Below are 13,528 nucleotides of genomic sequence, written 5' to 3' on the forward strand. Positions count from 1 at the left end.
TTACGTTATTTGTATGCAGCTCGTAAGGGTCATTTCAAGGTCATGCCGTCTATGCCACATAATACATCTTTTCATACCATAAAAATTATGTCTAAGACATTTTGTCGAAAAATGAATAGTTTCGGAAATAATTGTTTGCTTCCATACTTTTTCCCCACCCTGTATATCTTATAATTATAGAAATATATATCTTATTTTCGATCAAAGCGCTTAATATTTATATGCCAATTTATTGAAAATATATTTTTTCATTTTTTATGCATCACGCGCCGATTGAAGCTGAAGCTTTTAGCTTCAGTTTACGATTACGTTTCAAGTCGGACAAACTAAATCGGCGCGCAATTTATAAAAACTGAAAAAATATATTTGCATATAAATATTATTAAGCACCAAGGTTCGCTTTGACCAAAAATAAGATTATTTCTCTTAAATAATTTAATTTATTAACCTACTTGTAAAGCTTTAGAATATTGAAACACCGAAAAATTTGATAGTTCTACAAAAGTCAGTGGCAAATTATTTTACTTACAGAAAGCCAATTAAGCGATAATACACCGCCCATAATAGGGTTGGATTATCGAAACTGGAAACTTTCGGAGACCGAGCCGATAGGAAATGTCATAACCAGAGTTCACGCCAAGGATAACGAGCAGGATAATTTGACTTATGGTCTGGAACGACTGGAAGATTATAACGGGGACAACAGGCCTCAGTCACCATTACCCTTCTTCATCAACAATAGGACCGGCATCATTTTTCTCAATGAAACTCTCAAAGGAAGAGTGAGTATTTTCGCCAATTGTCAATTGCCAAAGCTTCTTATTTCAAATAAAAATTTCTGCTTTGAATAATTTAAAATAAGAAATTTTGATGAAAGTGTACAGATTGATGTTTATAATTAATTATGATATAATATATTTAAAATATAAACTTGTAAAGTTTTAAAATATTGAAACACCAAAAAATTTGATATTTCTACAAAAGTCAGTGGTAAATTATTTTACTTACAGAAAGCCAATTGAGCGATAATACACCGACCTTTGTGATTGTAGAAATAATTTATTAAATAAATTATATGTATTTTTGTGTATTAATTGGCTAATTAAATTTATACTGATTATTTAATAATTATAAAAATTCATGTTTTAAATGTTTTATTATATTACTTTAAATGTTACACTGCACGATATGCAAATATAAAAATGGCTAAATAAATAAATATATGTAGAGGAAAGCCCCCTATTATGAGATAGGCACCTAATATGAGATAACGGCTTTTCTGCAAAACTAATAAACGCTATCTATTGATTCCACCATGAATTTATTGCTCTTGGAAACTATTTAGTAGAAAATTCATTATTAGATCTTGCCTGTAGTCATTGTAAAAAAAAATTTTAGAATTTGGCTGTCTTCAAGTTTCATTAAGATGAGCCTTTAAATCTTGTTTATTATTTAATAAATAAATATTTGGCAAAATAAATTCTTCATGTAGTGATAGAGTCAGGTCGTACTAATAGAAAAATACGGGATATTGTTGAATTGTTTAATTACAGAAGTTAAATTTGATGATAGTAAAACCATAAGGCGTGGAAATCGTAATACTCAGGGTATTTGTAATATGAAATAACCCATGCTCCTATGTTATAGTGAAAACCGTTGCTAAAGTATAAATGTTATTGTATAATAATAAAAAAAACAACCGGAATGAACGTCGAGTGCCTATTTCTGCAATGCTTGATTCTAACTATCTGAAGACGAGTTTTGGATATAATCTATCGCATGCTTATTTTTTGCGTACGCTGGCTATGTTTGTCTGTATTTTAGAAACATTAAATAAAGTTTTTTAATTTTATTACAATGCTGATATACTGTGCATTTTACTATCGATTTCTCGGAGCATCTCATATTAAGAGCACAATTTTTTTTGACTTAGCGATTTGCTCACTTTTTACATTTCTTTAATTTTCAAAAAAAATGGAATTTGAATTAAATTTTATATATAACGTTACCTTAAAGCTTATTAAATTCCCTTCAAAATGACCTATTATTTTTTTAAATTCTGCCTATGGACTTCTAGCATTTACCCAAAATAAACTCGGTATCAATAACCTATTATTTTTTTAAATTCTGCCTATGGACTTCTAGCATTTACCCAAAATAAACTCGGTATCTCATAATAGGGACCTTTCCTCTATTAACTAATGTTTAATCAATCTATAAAATGATTGAGAAGTCGATGGCTCTCAATGAGAGAGTCGAAATTGATTTTTTAATGCAATAAGATGTAAACTAACATTGACAAACTAAGAAATTATTATTTAACAAATACTTAGAATAAGAGAGATGAAATAAGAACATATCACTCATTTACTACAACATCGCCATAATTCAAAACTTTTCAGTTTTTAGTTGATTGCAAAAAAGAACGAAAATGTAAAGAAAAAACAAAAAAAAACATACTTTAAATGTACACGCTTTTATTCCTCTAAAAAGTTATATCAAATTGCATTTAAAAAATTAAAAGTATATTATAAAATTTTGATAATTTAAAACATTCAAATTTACTTTCTGAAATTAAAACATTAATTTCCAGAAATTTTTGGATTGTAACAAAAATGATATAAAAATAAGTTAACGTAAAAACATATATGAAACGTAAATAAAAATAAAAAGTCTTTTCTCAAAATTTATCTCATAAAGATAAAACTATATGTAAAAAAAATAAAAAAAGAATATCTAAAAAAATTCATCTCGTCAGCTCCGTCATGGCAGATCTTTTTTGAGAGCCGTCGAGGTTCCGTGCTTCGCGACAAATGAAAGGACCAAATTGGCTTCCACGTCTCAGGGTTTGATCAATCCGTGCTCTCTGCTCGGGGTGGAAGTATCGATTCGGCTCTTTTAAATAAATGATACGCCTTCGTTTCTACTTATAGAATTGGCTCACCGTCCGGCGCGACAGTTCCTACGATTTATTAGAGCAGCTTCGTTAATGGCCTTAAAGAATTAGCCAGAGACAGCTAACTAGACTGTGCAACCTATGCTGCGCGAATGGTACTTTAAGCCGACAGGACGACGATCTCTCCGGACGAGAAACGTTAAGGGGATTAAGCAAACTTCGTCGAGCAGATAACGACAATGCACACCCGTCGACGCATTACGCGGCGCGCGTGGATGAACCTTGAAGTCTACTTAAATGTACGCACCCGGGATCAGGCACAAGTATCTCCGGCCTTTCAGAAATTTCAGCAAAGTTGCACGACGGATATCGTGGATCAGCCGCGATCCAATCGTGTTTATCATTGTTGAATGAAGTTATGACTCTATACGTCATCTCCTTTCGCTGTGCCTCGATGCACTTTTGCATCTTCCGCATTTGCGAATCATATCTTCCGCGAACTTTGAAAACGCGGTCTTCTTGAGCTCTTGGGAGTCTTCTTTTCGGTACCATTCCTAACCGGCGATTTTATTTCCATTTTCCTGTCAAAGAGAGTAACTGTTTATCTTCGAAATAGTTCTTAGATTCAGTTTAATATAACTATTAAATTTTTTTTTGGCATTTATTCTGTAATCTGACTTTCTTCTTCAATGCTTTTCCAATATTTTTTACATTGTTTATAACTTTTTTCTCAATAAAGATACATACATTTGCTTAGTATATTCCTTAATGTCTGGTATTTCGATTAAAAAAAATTGTTTACGATATATTTATTTTTATTATTATTTATTATTTATATATTTTTATAAAAGTTATAAACAATCAAATTGGATATACTCAGTGTGGTGTTTGACGGTTAAGGTAGATTCTGTATGAAATTATTAAGAAAAATTTTTAGAATGTAATGTATTCTATTAGCGTTATCGAAGAATCTGTTTTGAAAATATCCTCCGGTAATATCGTGAGGTTAGTATAATATCCAACAATTTCTCGATAAAGTGAGGTAAAGAATGCACTTTTGTAAATTTTGTTACATGTACATACATCCGTGAAATTACCACAATCTATTTCTTGTTAGCGATAACAAGCATTATCAATATTTGACGACGAAGTCGTTCGTTTAATTCCCTTATCTCGTATATAAACGACTGCAGTGAAACATGTTAGATTTGCTATAAAGAAATAGCGAAATTAGCGAAGAAAATCTCTTCAGACCTCGTAAATATCTATACGCTGAACGCTCGTCAATTTCGCGTTCGATCAAATCACGGCTTTTGTACGACGTTATAAACGAGCGAGATTGCTCGTTTAACGACACGTTGCTTATAGCAATTAAATCATTCTTTCTAACTGCAAAATTGTTTTTTCTACCTATTTTTTGTCAACAATAACACATCGTCGTAATCCGTTCGATAAAGTTTGTTTAATTCCCTTATCTCGCATAAACAATCGCAAAAATGTTAAATTCGCTATAAATAAATGTCGGAATTACGAAAGAAATCTTCTAAACTCTCGTAAACATCTGTGTAATGTCAATTTCGCGTTCGGCGAAGATGCTTCGCCGGCTTTTACAAGACGTTATAAAAGCAAGACCACTCGTTTAACGATGCGTCGCTCGTAGCATTTCATAAATAATTCTTTCTGACTGCAAAATATGTTTTTCTCCTCTCCTCTCCCTCCTCTCGAACATCGTCCGATTAATCACGGTTGCACGCGCAAGAGTTTCAGTCAAAGAAAATGTATTAAAAGCTATTTCAGTTGATTTCAAGAACTCGTTGCGGGACGCTTAACGTGGATTTACCGTCTCCCTTTGGTGGTCTCCCTTTGGCTGTAACGCGCAGAAATTACATCGTTACACCTATGGATGTGCGAAAGCCCGTAAACGTTTGCGTCGCGGATTACGTTCGCGATTGCGAGAGTATAGTTCTGTGCTTTCTCGCGCGCCGGCTCGAATAATGTGGGGCAGTACGGACGACGAAGCTTTGAAATTTAAATCGTCGATGGCAGATGGTGAAACCATATATCCCGCCCCATACCGTGTAGACCGCAGGGACAATAAAAAGATCGAGTACGCGACAAGCACATATTTATTAATCGAATGCTGATACACGCCGGCGCCTATTCTCATATATTTTAACGAGATATTGTTTTTGTAATATCTATAATATTTTTTCGCGAAAGATTCCTTTTAAAACTTAAGTTTAAAATGTTTGTTTTGCTTCGACAAATTGTGAAAATAAATGAATTGTAGTCTGTTTTACGTCAGCACGAATTTAATGGAATTTTAATAACAACAGTATAATTCTACTTCAATTTTTGTCAATATTTAAGTAAAGTTCGATAAATTGTGGAATTTTTAATAAATTATAATATATATATTCATATCAGCTTGTAAAGACACAAATTTAAAAGGAATTTCAATAGCAGTATAACTCGACTTTAATTTCCGTCAGTATTTGTCAGTTCATTATTGAAATTTAATTATCTATCATTTATCTTCCCTGCCTGTATAATTTGCAATTTAATTTATTATTGATAAAGAATGTGTAAAAATAGTATATATCTATTTATAATTGTATTTAACTCTATTCTTTAATTATTACGCTTTAAAAATTACACAATATTCACTTAATCGTGTCCTCTAAATTTTTCGATGAGTCTACTTTTAATCTTCGGATATATCACGACGATAATTTGCTATGGATATTGGATCTCGGAATAGATTGCTAGGGACTAAGCAATTATGGTTTTCACTCGGCTTTCACCGGTCGACCGATCGCGCGGATTATAGATCCTATTTTTCGCCCGATTTCGGTAGACTCGCCATCGTTTCACCGATGCGAGTTAGTTATCATTAGATTCGAGCGCAATTAACGAGAGAATGTGCGACAGTACAAATCACGTAATGCTATAGCACACGTGACGCATCGCAAATAATTAATAAATCGCGGGCGCAATCACTGCACCGATGAATAAATTACGATGCAATCAACACCGATTCCCTTGTTCGATGTATTTCTTCGATGCATACAGTTTCTCATTACTTTCATGACCGCGGGCAGTCGCAGATTTTTCACGTTGAATATTTCGCAAGTTTGGCAATGAAAAAACGTCTCTCCAAAATTAAAGTTTTCGCTCGCCGACAGTAATTTCCAGCTTCCAGTATGAAATTGTATATCGGAATAAATTATGCGCAGAAACTGCAGAAAGCACCGAGTCGAAATAAATTATACGTGTGCGGAATCACGCGAATACGGCGAGAGTAGTATCTCGTTCCTCCAGCTGAGAGTAGAAAAATTACTGGGAACAAGCTAAGTGGCTTGATGAAGTTTGACTCTGTAACCCCGGACTTGCTCTTTTACACATAATATTTTACATAGGAAGTACCACGTCGTCTTCTTATCTACATAGAATCGCGTAATTTTCTCTAATGTTTCGTGCACCTCGCTTTTTTTCCCGTAGGATAAATTTAAAAAAACATATTTAAAGAGAATTTTAATTTAAAAGAGAATTGTATTATTGTATGTATTTAATGAAAAGAAATATCCACATGAATAATTAAGAGTCACGCGAAAACTGACCATACCGTCATGTCACTTATATAAAAAAAAAAAAAAAGATTTTCACTTTTTCTACTACAAAAATATTGATTTTTCATGTCACATTCACGATGAATATTAAATATTAAAATGAACCCGACAGTACCCTCCTGAAACTGGAAATAACTTCAAGCGAAACGGTTCGATTCATGATCGACGTCATGAGTGCCACATGCGTACGTACTTTATCTGTCACACGACGTAGCATTGTAGACAGATTAAGCGCATATTTTTCATGAATACTAAATTCATCGTCCGTACGTTTATGTCTCACATTTCGTTGCCGCTTGTCGATAGAAAACGCACGTTTAGCCGTATATTTATGATTTACGCGAATTTTTCCCGCTGTTCAGTTCACATTGTTTTTTTCCTGTCCTCCGTACAGCGTGCAAGCGAAAGGCTGTCAAAAGCGGTTGGTTGCGAGGTCGCTTTGAAAAGCACATGCCCACGGATAATTTTGGCAAATTCAATCCTTCCTTGGTTTTCCTTTAATCCCACGCGCTAGTAATTACTTATATGTTAATTTCACTCATACCATAATACAAAAAGAATATAAAAACGGTAGTTGACATATTCGCAGGAAATAATTTTTCCTTGAAAAAGTTGTATACCTATATGTAAAATTCGCAGTACTAAAAATTTCACATTTGTGAAAATGTTTATGCGACGTAAAATATTCATTTTGTAAATGTTTTTTGACTTTTCCTAAGTAGAGATAAAATGAAATTCGTAATATTAGCTTCTTTCTCCCTCTTTTTCTCTCTAGATCTTGTTTGTTGTCGAAGTCATAAAATATATATATATATATATATTTATATACATTAAATTTTTTAATATTATTTCAATAAAGACAACTCTGTTTTTAATTTTTTAGCCTTTTAAAAATATTAATATTAATATTGTATTACTTTTTGTATTATAGCCGGTGAAACCAGACATTGACAGCTTCAATCAAAATTGCTTCCTTCGAAAGTATTTAATTAATTGTGGCGAACGAAACAGTCAGTATCACCGAATCGCAGGAAACCGTACGTAATATTCATACACATGTAATTTTATATAATTTATACAATGTAATTTTATAACATTTTATTAACAATGTAATTTTATATGATATAACTGATGTATAACTATAAATATATTCACATTTAATTATTCTCCTGAGCGAGATTGTTTTGTTGACTTGATTGTAATAAAAACTGATGACTTACTTTCGTTTATTCTCGCTTCAAAGTGCAGTGAAATTGAAATATAGACTGCTACACACTATTATCCAATTGTTTTCATTTTTCGAGAAACTGTTTTTTCAGTAAAATTGATTGTTTGTGTACCAAATATATCGGTCATACATCGAAACAATTTTGTCATATATTGCTTACTTTAATTATACATAATGCACTAGTTATATAACTGTTTAATATTATATATATAACATTGACAATTAATTTCCGGTTAGTATTCGAGAATAACTGATAAAAATAAAATTTTCAAATATATATATTTCATAAAATTAAGCATCTATCGCAAAATAATAATTTGGTAATGAAAATTTAAATATCGTATTCACATATTTATATAAATTACACACTTTTAAAATGTTGTTTTATATTTTGTACGCTAAGTTAAACTTTTTAATGGTGTACGCGCATTTTATATTGCGCCCAGTGTATTACCTGATAAATATATATATATATATATATATTTTCGAATTCTCTTTGCCATTTTTATACTTCATATTTAAAGAGTAGTTTTACGACATTCTGCACAGCCCCGTTTTCATGCAAATAATCATCTTGAGAGTAATCTGGGGTTTTACCATCTTTATAATTCACAAGTCAAAGGAACAATGCTTTCAACATTTCTCTTTTGACACAACGCAGCTTTGTAGAGTAGAGTTACACATGCAATTAGACGCTAAACGTTGAGAATAGATTTAGAATGAATGAATCCAAGTGCAATATTAAATCCTGACATAGAATTACATAAATTAATCGCTGCGACGCTTTTGCACGCATTCTGTTATGTTACGCCATTAATACTGAGCAAATTTGATATCGCGTTAATTTGTGAGCGCAGAGGAAACAGAGAAACTCGATTAAGTTTAAAAAAGTAGATTATATTACACAAAACAATAAAATATAAACGTGATAAGGATAAATTATACAATAATAATATCAACCAGCAAAAGGAAAAATTACCTGATATATAATACGATATATTCAATATATGTATACAATAATTCAATAATTTGTAAATTTCTGTTTTACATAAATATACACACAATAATACAAATTATAGAATCAAAAAAATAATATTTAATATTTAATGTTGACTCCAGATTATAATTCCTAATTCTTAAATTATATAGAAAATATCACACTATACATGCTATTTCAATGGAAATTATATTATTTACTTTTTTTAGCAATAATTAATGCTATCGAATAGCATTAACAGAGCAGTAACAATGAAACCGTGTTACGTAAAGAATAAGAAAAATTAATATTATCCTTTATATAATCTCCATCTTATGAAGCCATCTTTGTGATATAACATTAAATCTTCTTTTTTCGCACGGTTACTCCGAAATTACTAAAAGTGAGTGATACTAAAATGCTAATTATATGCGACAGGCGGTTCATCCGCTCTTATGCACTTGCTTGAAAAACCTCTTTTGCATGACATGACATATAAGTCATTCGGTACACACATTGCAAACTGCACCATAATTACTGCCTGTAATCCACGTTAATAACTTGACGTTACATAGAATTTTTCATCCTCACATGTGTGTTTAACTTAAAATAAATTTTTTTCTTTTAAGAAATGTATGTAAAAAAGTCATGGAAAATTTTGAGAAACTTCCAGAACATTTTCACTAAGAAAACATTTATGCTATATCAAAAATGGCATCACACTCAAATATTCATCTGGTGATTTTTGGATATCCTGTGCAATAAAATGAAATAATCTAAATATATCGCATTAAATATTGATAATTTAAGAGACTCTACGACAATCTTTTTCACAAACACACTTTTTAAAAAATATAATTGTGCGTCTGTAAAGAACTATATGCAACGAGATGCGGAAATAAAGAATATCAAATAGCGGATGTTCTCGAAAGCGATTGAAAATCGATATCGAGTGCTTTTAATTTAAACGTGTTCTTTTTTTTCTCTCTCAACAAAAGGCCTGTTTACAACGATACGGCATACGCGTCGATATAATAAGTTGCATGTACGCATGGCAGCGTGCGTGAAACGGGCGTGACACCTCCAGGCATAAACGAGATATTAATGCGATGACGATCACTTTTGCCTCGTGACTGATTTAAATGACGCTTTTAAATGGCCGGAGCAGATTTAAATGGCGACGCAACGGAATATCGGAAAAAATTAACCGTCGCCCTACGCACAGCTGGAGTAATAAAACCGAGAGAATGGATTTTATGCTCGTAATGAAATAAAGGAAGTCGATAGTATCGACTGCGTGTACGCGGGTAGGATTATTTATTGCGCTCGCGGAAGACACGCCTCGAATGACAAGGCCGCAACCCTAAATTTTCGTGAGTTAATATCGCTAATGTCGTCATCAGAACACCCACGTTCGAGTTATATATGTATAAATTTCCGCGAGTACGAATTAATTCCCCAGTTTTGGAAACGCCTCCATCCACATTAATTTACGGTGCAACGCACCGAGCCTAAATTTTCATGGACCTTAGTATTATTTCTATCGCTATAATTGGACATCTCACATGAAATTAATACACGGTAACGATCAATGCATATAGTTAAAAATTCACGTGTGTCCAATATCGCCATTATTAATACATTAACTATTATTATATTATCATCGTTATTGAAACGCCCACACACATTGAATTCTATATCGCTTGATACCCTCAACTTCCAATATAGGAGTACGATTAATAACCATCTCTGAAACGCCCCCGTTAATTTACGGTGCAACGAACGTTAACGTTATGAATTTGAGTTAACTACACTAATGCAACTTTTGCAAAGCACGGAAATGATATACGGTGAAACTCTAAATTTTTGTCAAGCTCAGTTAATCACGAGCTGGTCACCGGTATTAGAAGTCAGACTGCATGCGGTACGCGATAAATGCTGCTCGTGTATAGTTAAAAACTACTTTCGCATTTCAAATCGCGGTTTCATTATACTAGATGCGCAATTAACGCCTCTGCCCGCGCGACCCCGCCGACATAATGGTCGATGACCGAGGTGCCGATCATTTTCGAATTATAAGGGATCGATTGGTGGAAAGAGCGTTACAGTTGCGATACGCAAATTGTTTGTTATATTGTCGTTTATAGGATGTTTTATCGTGCGTTACACAGACAGAAGTGGCCGCTTTCAAAACTACATTATTATTACATGAAGTACTGTTAATTATTCCCGGGGGTAATGGGGCGACATTAATAGAGATGCGTTGTTACGCTAGACAATCGCAACAGAGGAATGCAAAAAAGAAACGAATCATTCTCGCGCACCGGTGAATCAAATCGCTTCTAATTTCAGAATGAGATCGGTGCGGAACGTGTGAAAAAAAATATATCCTTGACATGCGGCTGCGACAAAAACGGCAAGGCTAATTCAATTATATATATCCTCTTCACAGCTTTTAACTGCATTTACAGAAAGAAACACCAATTAATTCTTTACTGCAGCATGTGTTGCTTTCATGTAACGAGCCAAATATACAACAAGAGGAAAACAAACCACTCCTTTAATGGGGTCTGGCGGATTTACGGTCGCTTCTCTCCTTCTCTCTCCTTTCTCTCTCTCTCTCTCTCTCTCTCTCTCTCTCTTTCTCTCTTTTTTTTTGTGTCATTGATTTCCTTTAATTTTTATAAATTTTCTTTGTTCTCTTTTATATCATTTTGTTTCAATTTGTTTGTTCTCAAAAGACATAGCCTTTAAAATAATAACTCGTAAAATAACAATAATAATAATAAACGCTCAATTTCTGTCTCTTTTCCGTAATACCCGATTTTTGCGAAGCGCAATATTGCCTACAAAAAAACGTATGACTAAAATGCATTTTTTTTTTATTCGTGATGGAAGCTCGCTGCAACGTCTTTCAGCCTCGAATAAATTCACTTTGAAATAATGATAAAAAAGAGACGTGCAACACGGAGAGAGTCAAATCGATCGGTATCGAGGACTACGAGTCGCTTCTTTACACGGCCCACGGTCTCTCACCACCCACACTGGATGCCCACACACACATATGTACACACGTATGCACGCACACGCGCGAAGAGGACGCGGGCGTGTTAAAATTTCCATGGACGATGAACGTCGAGCGTCGTGTGTGCCTCTTTGCGCCATTGGAACCGACGTTGTCGGTTTGAAGAACCTACGAGACTTGCGGTACTGAACCTACTGGACAGTGACGAAAAATAAGCGACTACGAACGTGAAATCTATCTCGCATTTTATATCGGGCTTCCGATGTTACAGCCATAAATAATGGCTCGATACATTTTGAAGATCACATTAGTTATTTATTCTTGTCATTCCAATTTTGTATTAATACGGAGTCATGCTCTCGTTGATGCAATTCATTGCCTCTGATGTTTAAAAGATTAAAAGATTTCTTAATTCTAGTATTCTTAAATATTTTACGTTAGTTGCGAAGATTGCTTCAAATAATATAGTAAAATAACAATTAAAATAACAATTCATACTGGGCTATCAAAAAGGTTCTGAACCATCCAGAAAACGACCATTAACAGTTGTTGTTATTTCTGAATAAATTCCTATTTATAAAAACAATTTTTAAGGGTAATTTAGAATTTTTCTGACAACTCAATAATATTTTTAATGTTAATAGAAAAGATTTGACATGAAAAAATTATTGCGACAATGTTTGTTTAGACATTGGCTGCGTTCAGCAGATAAAGCATCTTTGCAACTATTGTAAAATTCTTTAATATAAGTTTTGTCCTCAACTCCTCACTGAATCTAAATGTACAATACGATAAAAAAATTTTACAGCAGTTGTAAAGCAGCTTTTTCCATCGGACGCAGCTAATTTTTAAATAAATATTGTTAAATAAATAATTCCTGTCAAATCTTTTCTGATAAATATAATTAGAAGACCACGGAGGAAGTCGAGTTTATGCATGTATTATTCCAGCGCGTTACAATTTTCATTGTAGTTCCACGAAACGAGGCCCGAGATTCCTTCTTAAGAGCAGGTGCGATCGGCATCACGGTCATTGATCGGACCGTTTGACAACCGCCATGGCAGAGTGGGCCGAGAATCGCAGCCGGAGTATCGGCACGTTGATTTCGGAGCGAAGGAAAAAGCCGGAGTTCGCGGTACACTACATCGATCGCGGTCAGAGCGCCTTGCTGCGCCTGACATTTCCCTGGCTCAAGGGTGAAAGCGTCGCGTGAGCGAGCTCTCCCTCGTTCTGTCACCAATACGTCCAACTCCAACTCGCCGCTTATATCGGTGAAAAAAAAGAACGAAAATGAACGTGAGAGAGAAAAAGAGAGACAGAGAGAGAGAGAGACAGAGAGAGAGAGAGAGAGAGATATGCGCGAGACGGAGTAATGATGGATTCTTACCTGCACCCGGCAGACCGACAGGACGCCGAGCAGCGCGGCTAGCGCCAGCATCCCCTTCATCCTCTTCTTCCTCGTCCCGGCCCACCTATTACGATCCCACGATTCTCGTCGAGAGTGTCCGCTTCGAAGATACCTGGTGGAACTCTCCGCAGTGGGATCCTTCTCTCGCCCCGTCCCTTCCTCCTCTCTTCCCACGGACGCGACGATGAGCGTGCGTCGTAACTGGTCGGGTCGTCGCGTATATCGTATGCCCGAGAGCGAAACGGAACGGGCTCGAATTCGATTATACTTATATCCGTATATGCGGTCTCGATATATCCGGCACGCGCGATACCGTCGTCGTGATACCACCGAGAGCGCGACGTAGTACGTACTACTGCTGCCCGC

General features: G+C 34.4%; 1 protein-coding gene across 2 annotated transcripts in view; it reads right to left on the reverse strand.

Moving 5' to 3' along the window:
- Appl (amyloid-beta-like protein) overlaps positions 1-13,522 on the reverse strand; it is a 54,647-nt gene extending 41,125 nt beyond the window's left edge. For both annotated transcript variants that reach the window (XM_018520135.1, XM_018520127.1), the window contains exon 1: positions 13,142-13,522. In XM_018520135.1, coding sequence (XP_018375637.1) covers positions 13,142-13,201 — 60 coding nt within the window. In that variant the 5' untranslated portion in view covers positions 13,202-13,522. The remainder of the gene's footprint in view (positions 1-13,141) is intronic.
- Positions 13,523-13,528: the final 6 nt, after the last annotated feature.

This window comes from Trachymyrmex cornetzi, unplaced genomic scaffold (genome assembly GCF_001594075.2).
Source record: "Trachymyrmex cornetzi isolate Tcor2-1 unplaced genomic scaffold, Tcor1.1 scaffold122, whole genome shotgun sequence".
Lineage (NCBI taxonomy): Eukaryota > Metazoa > Arthropoda > Insecta > Hymenoptera > Formicidae > Trachymyrmex > Trachymyrmex cornetzi.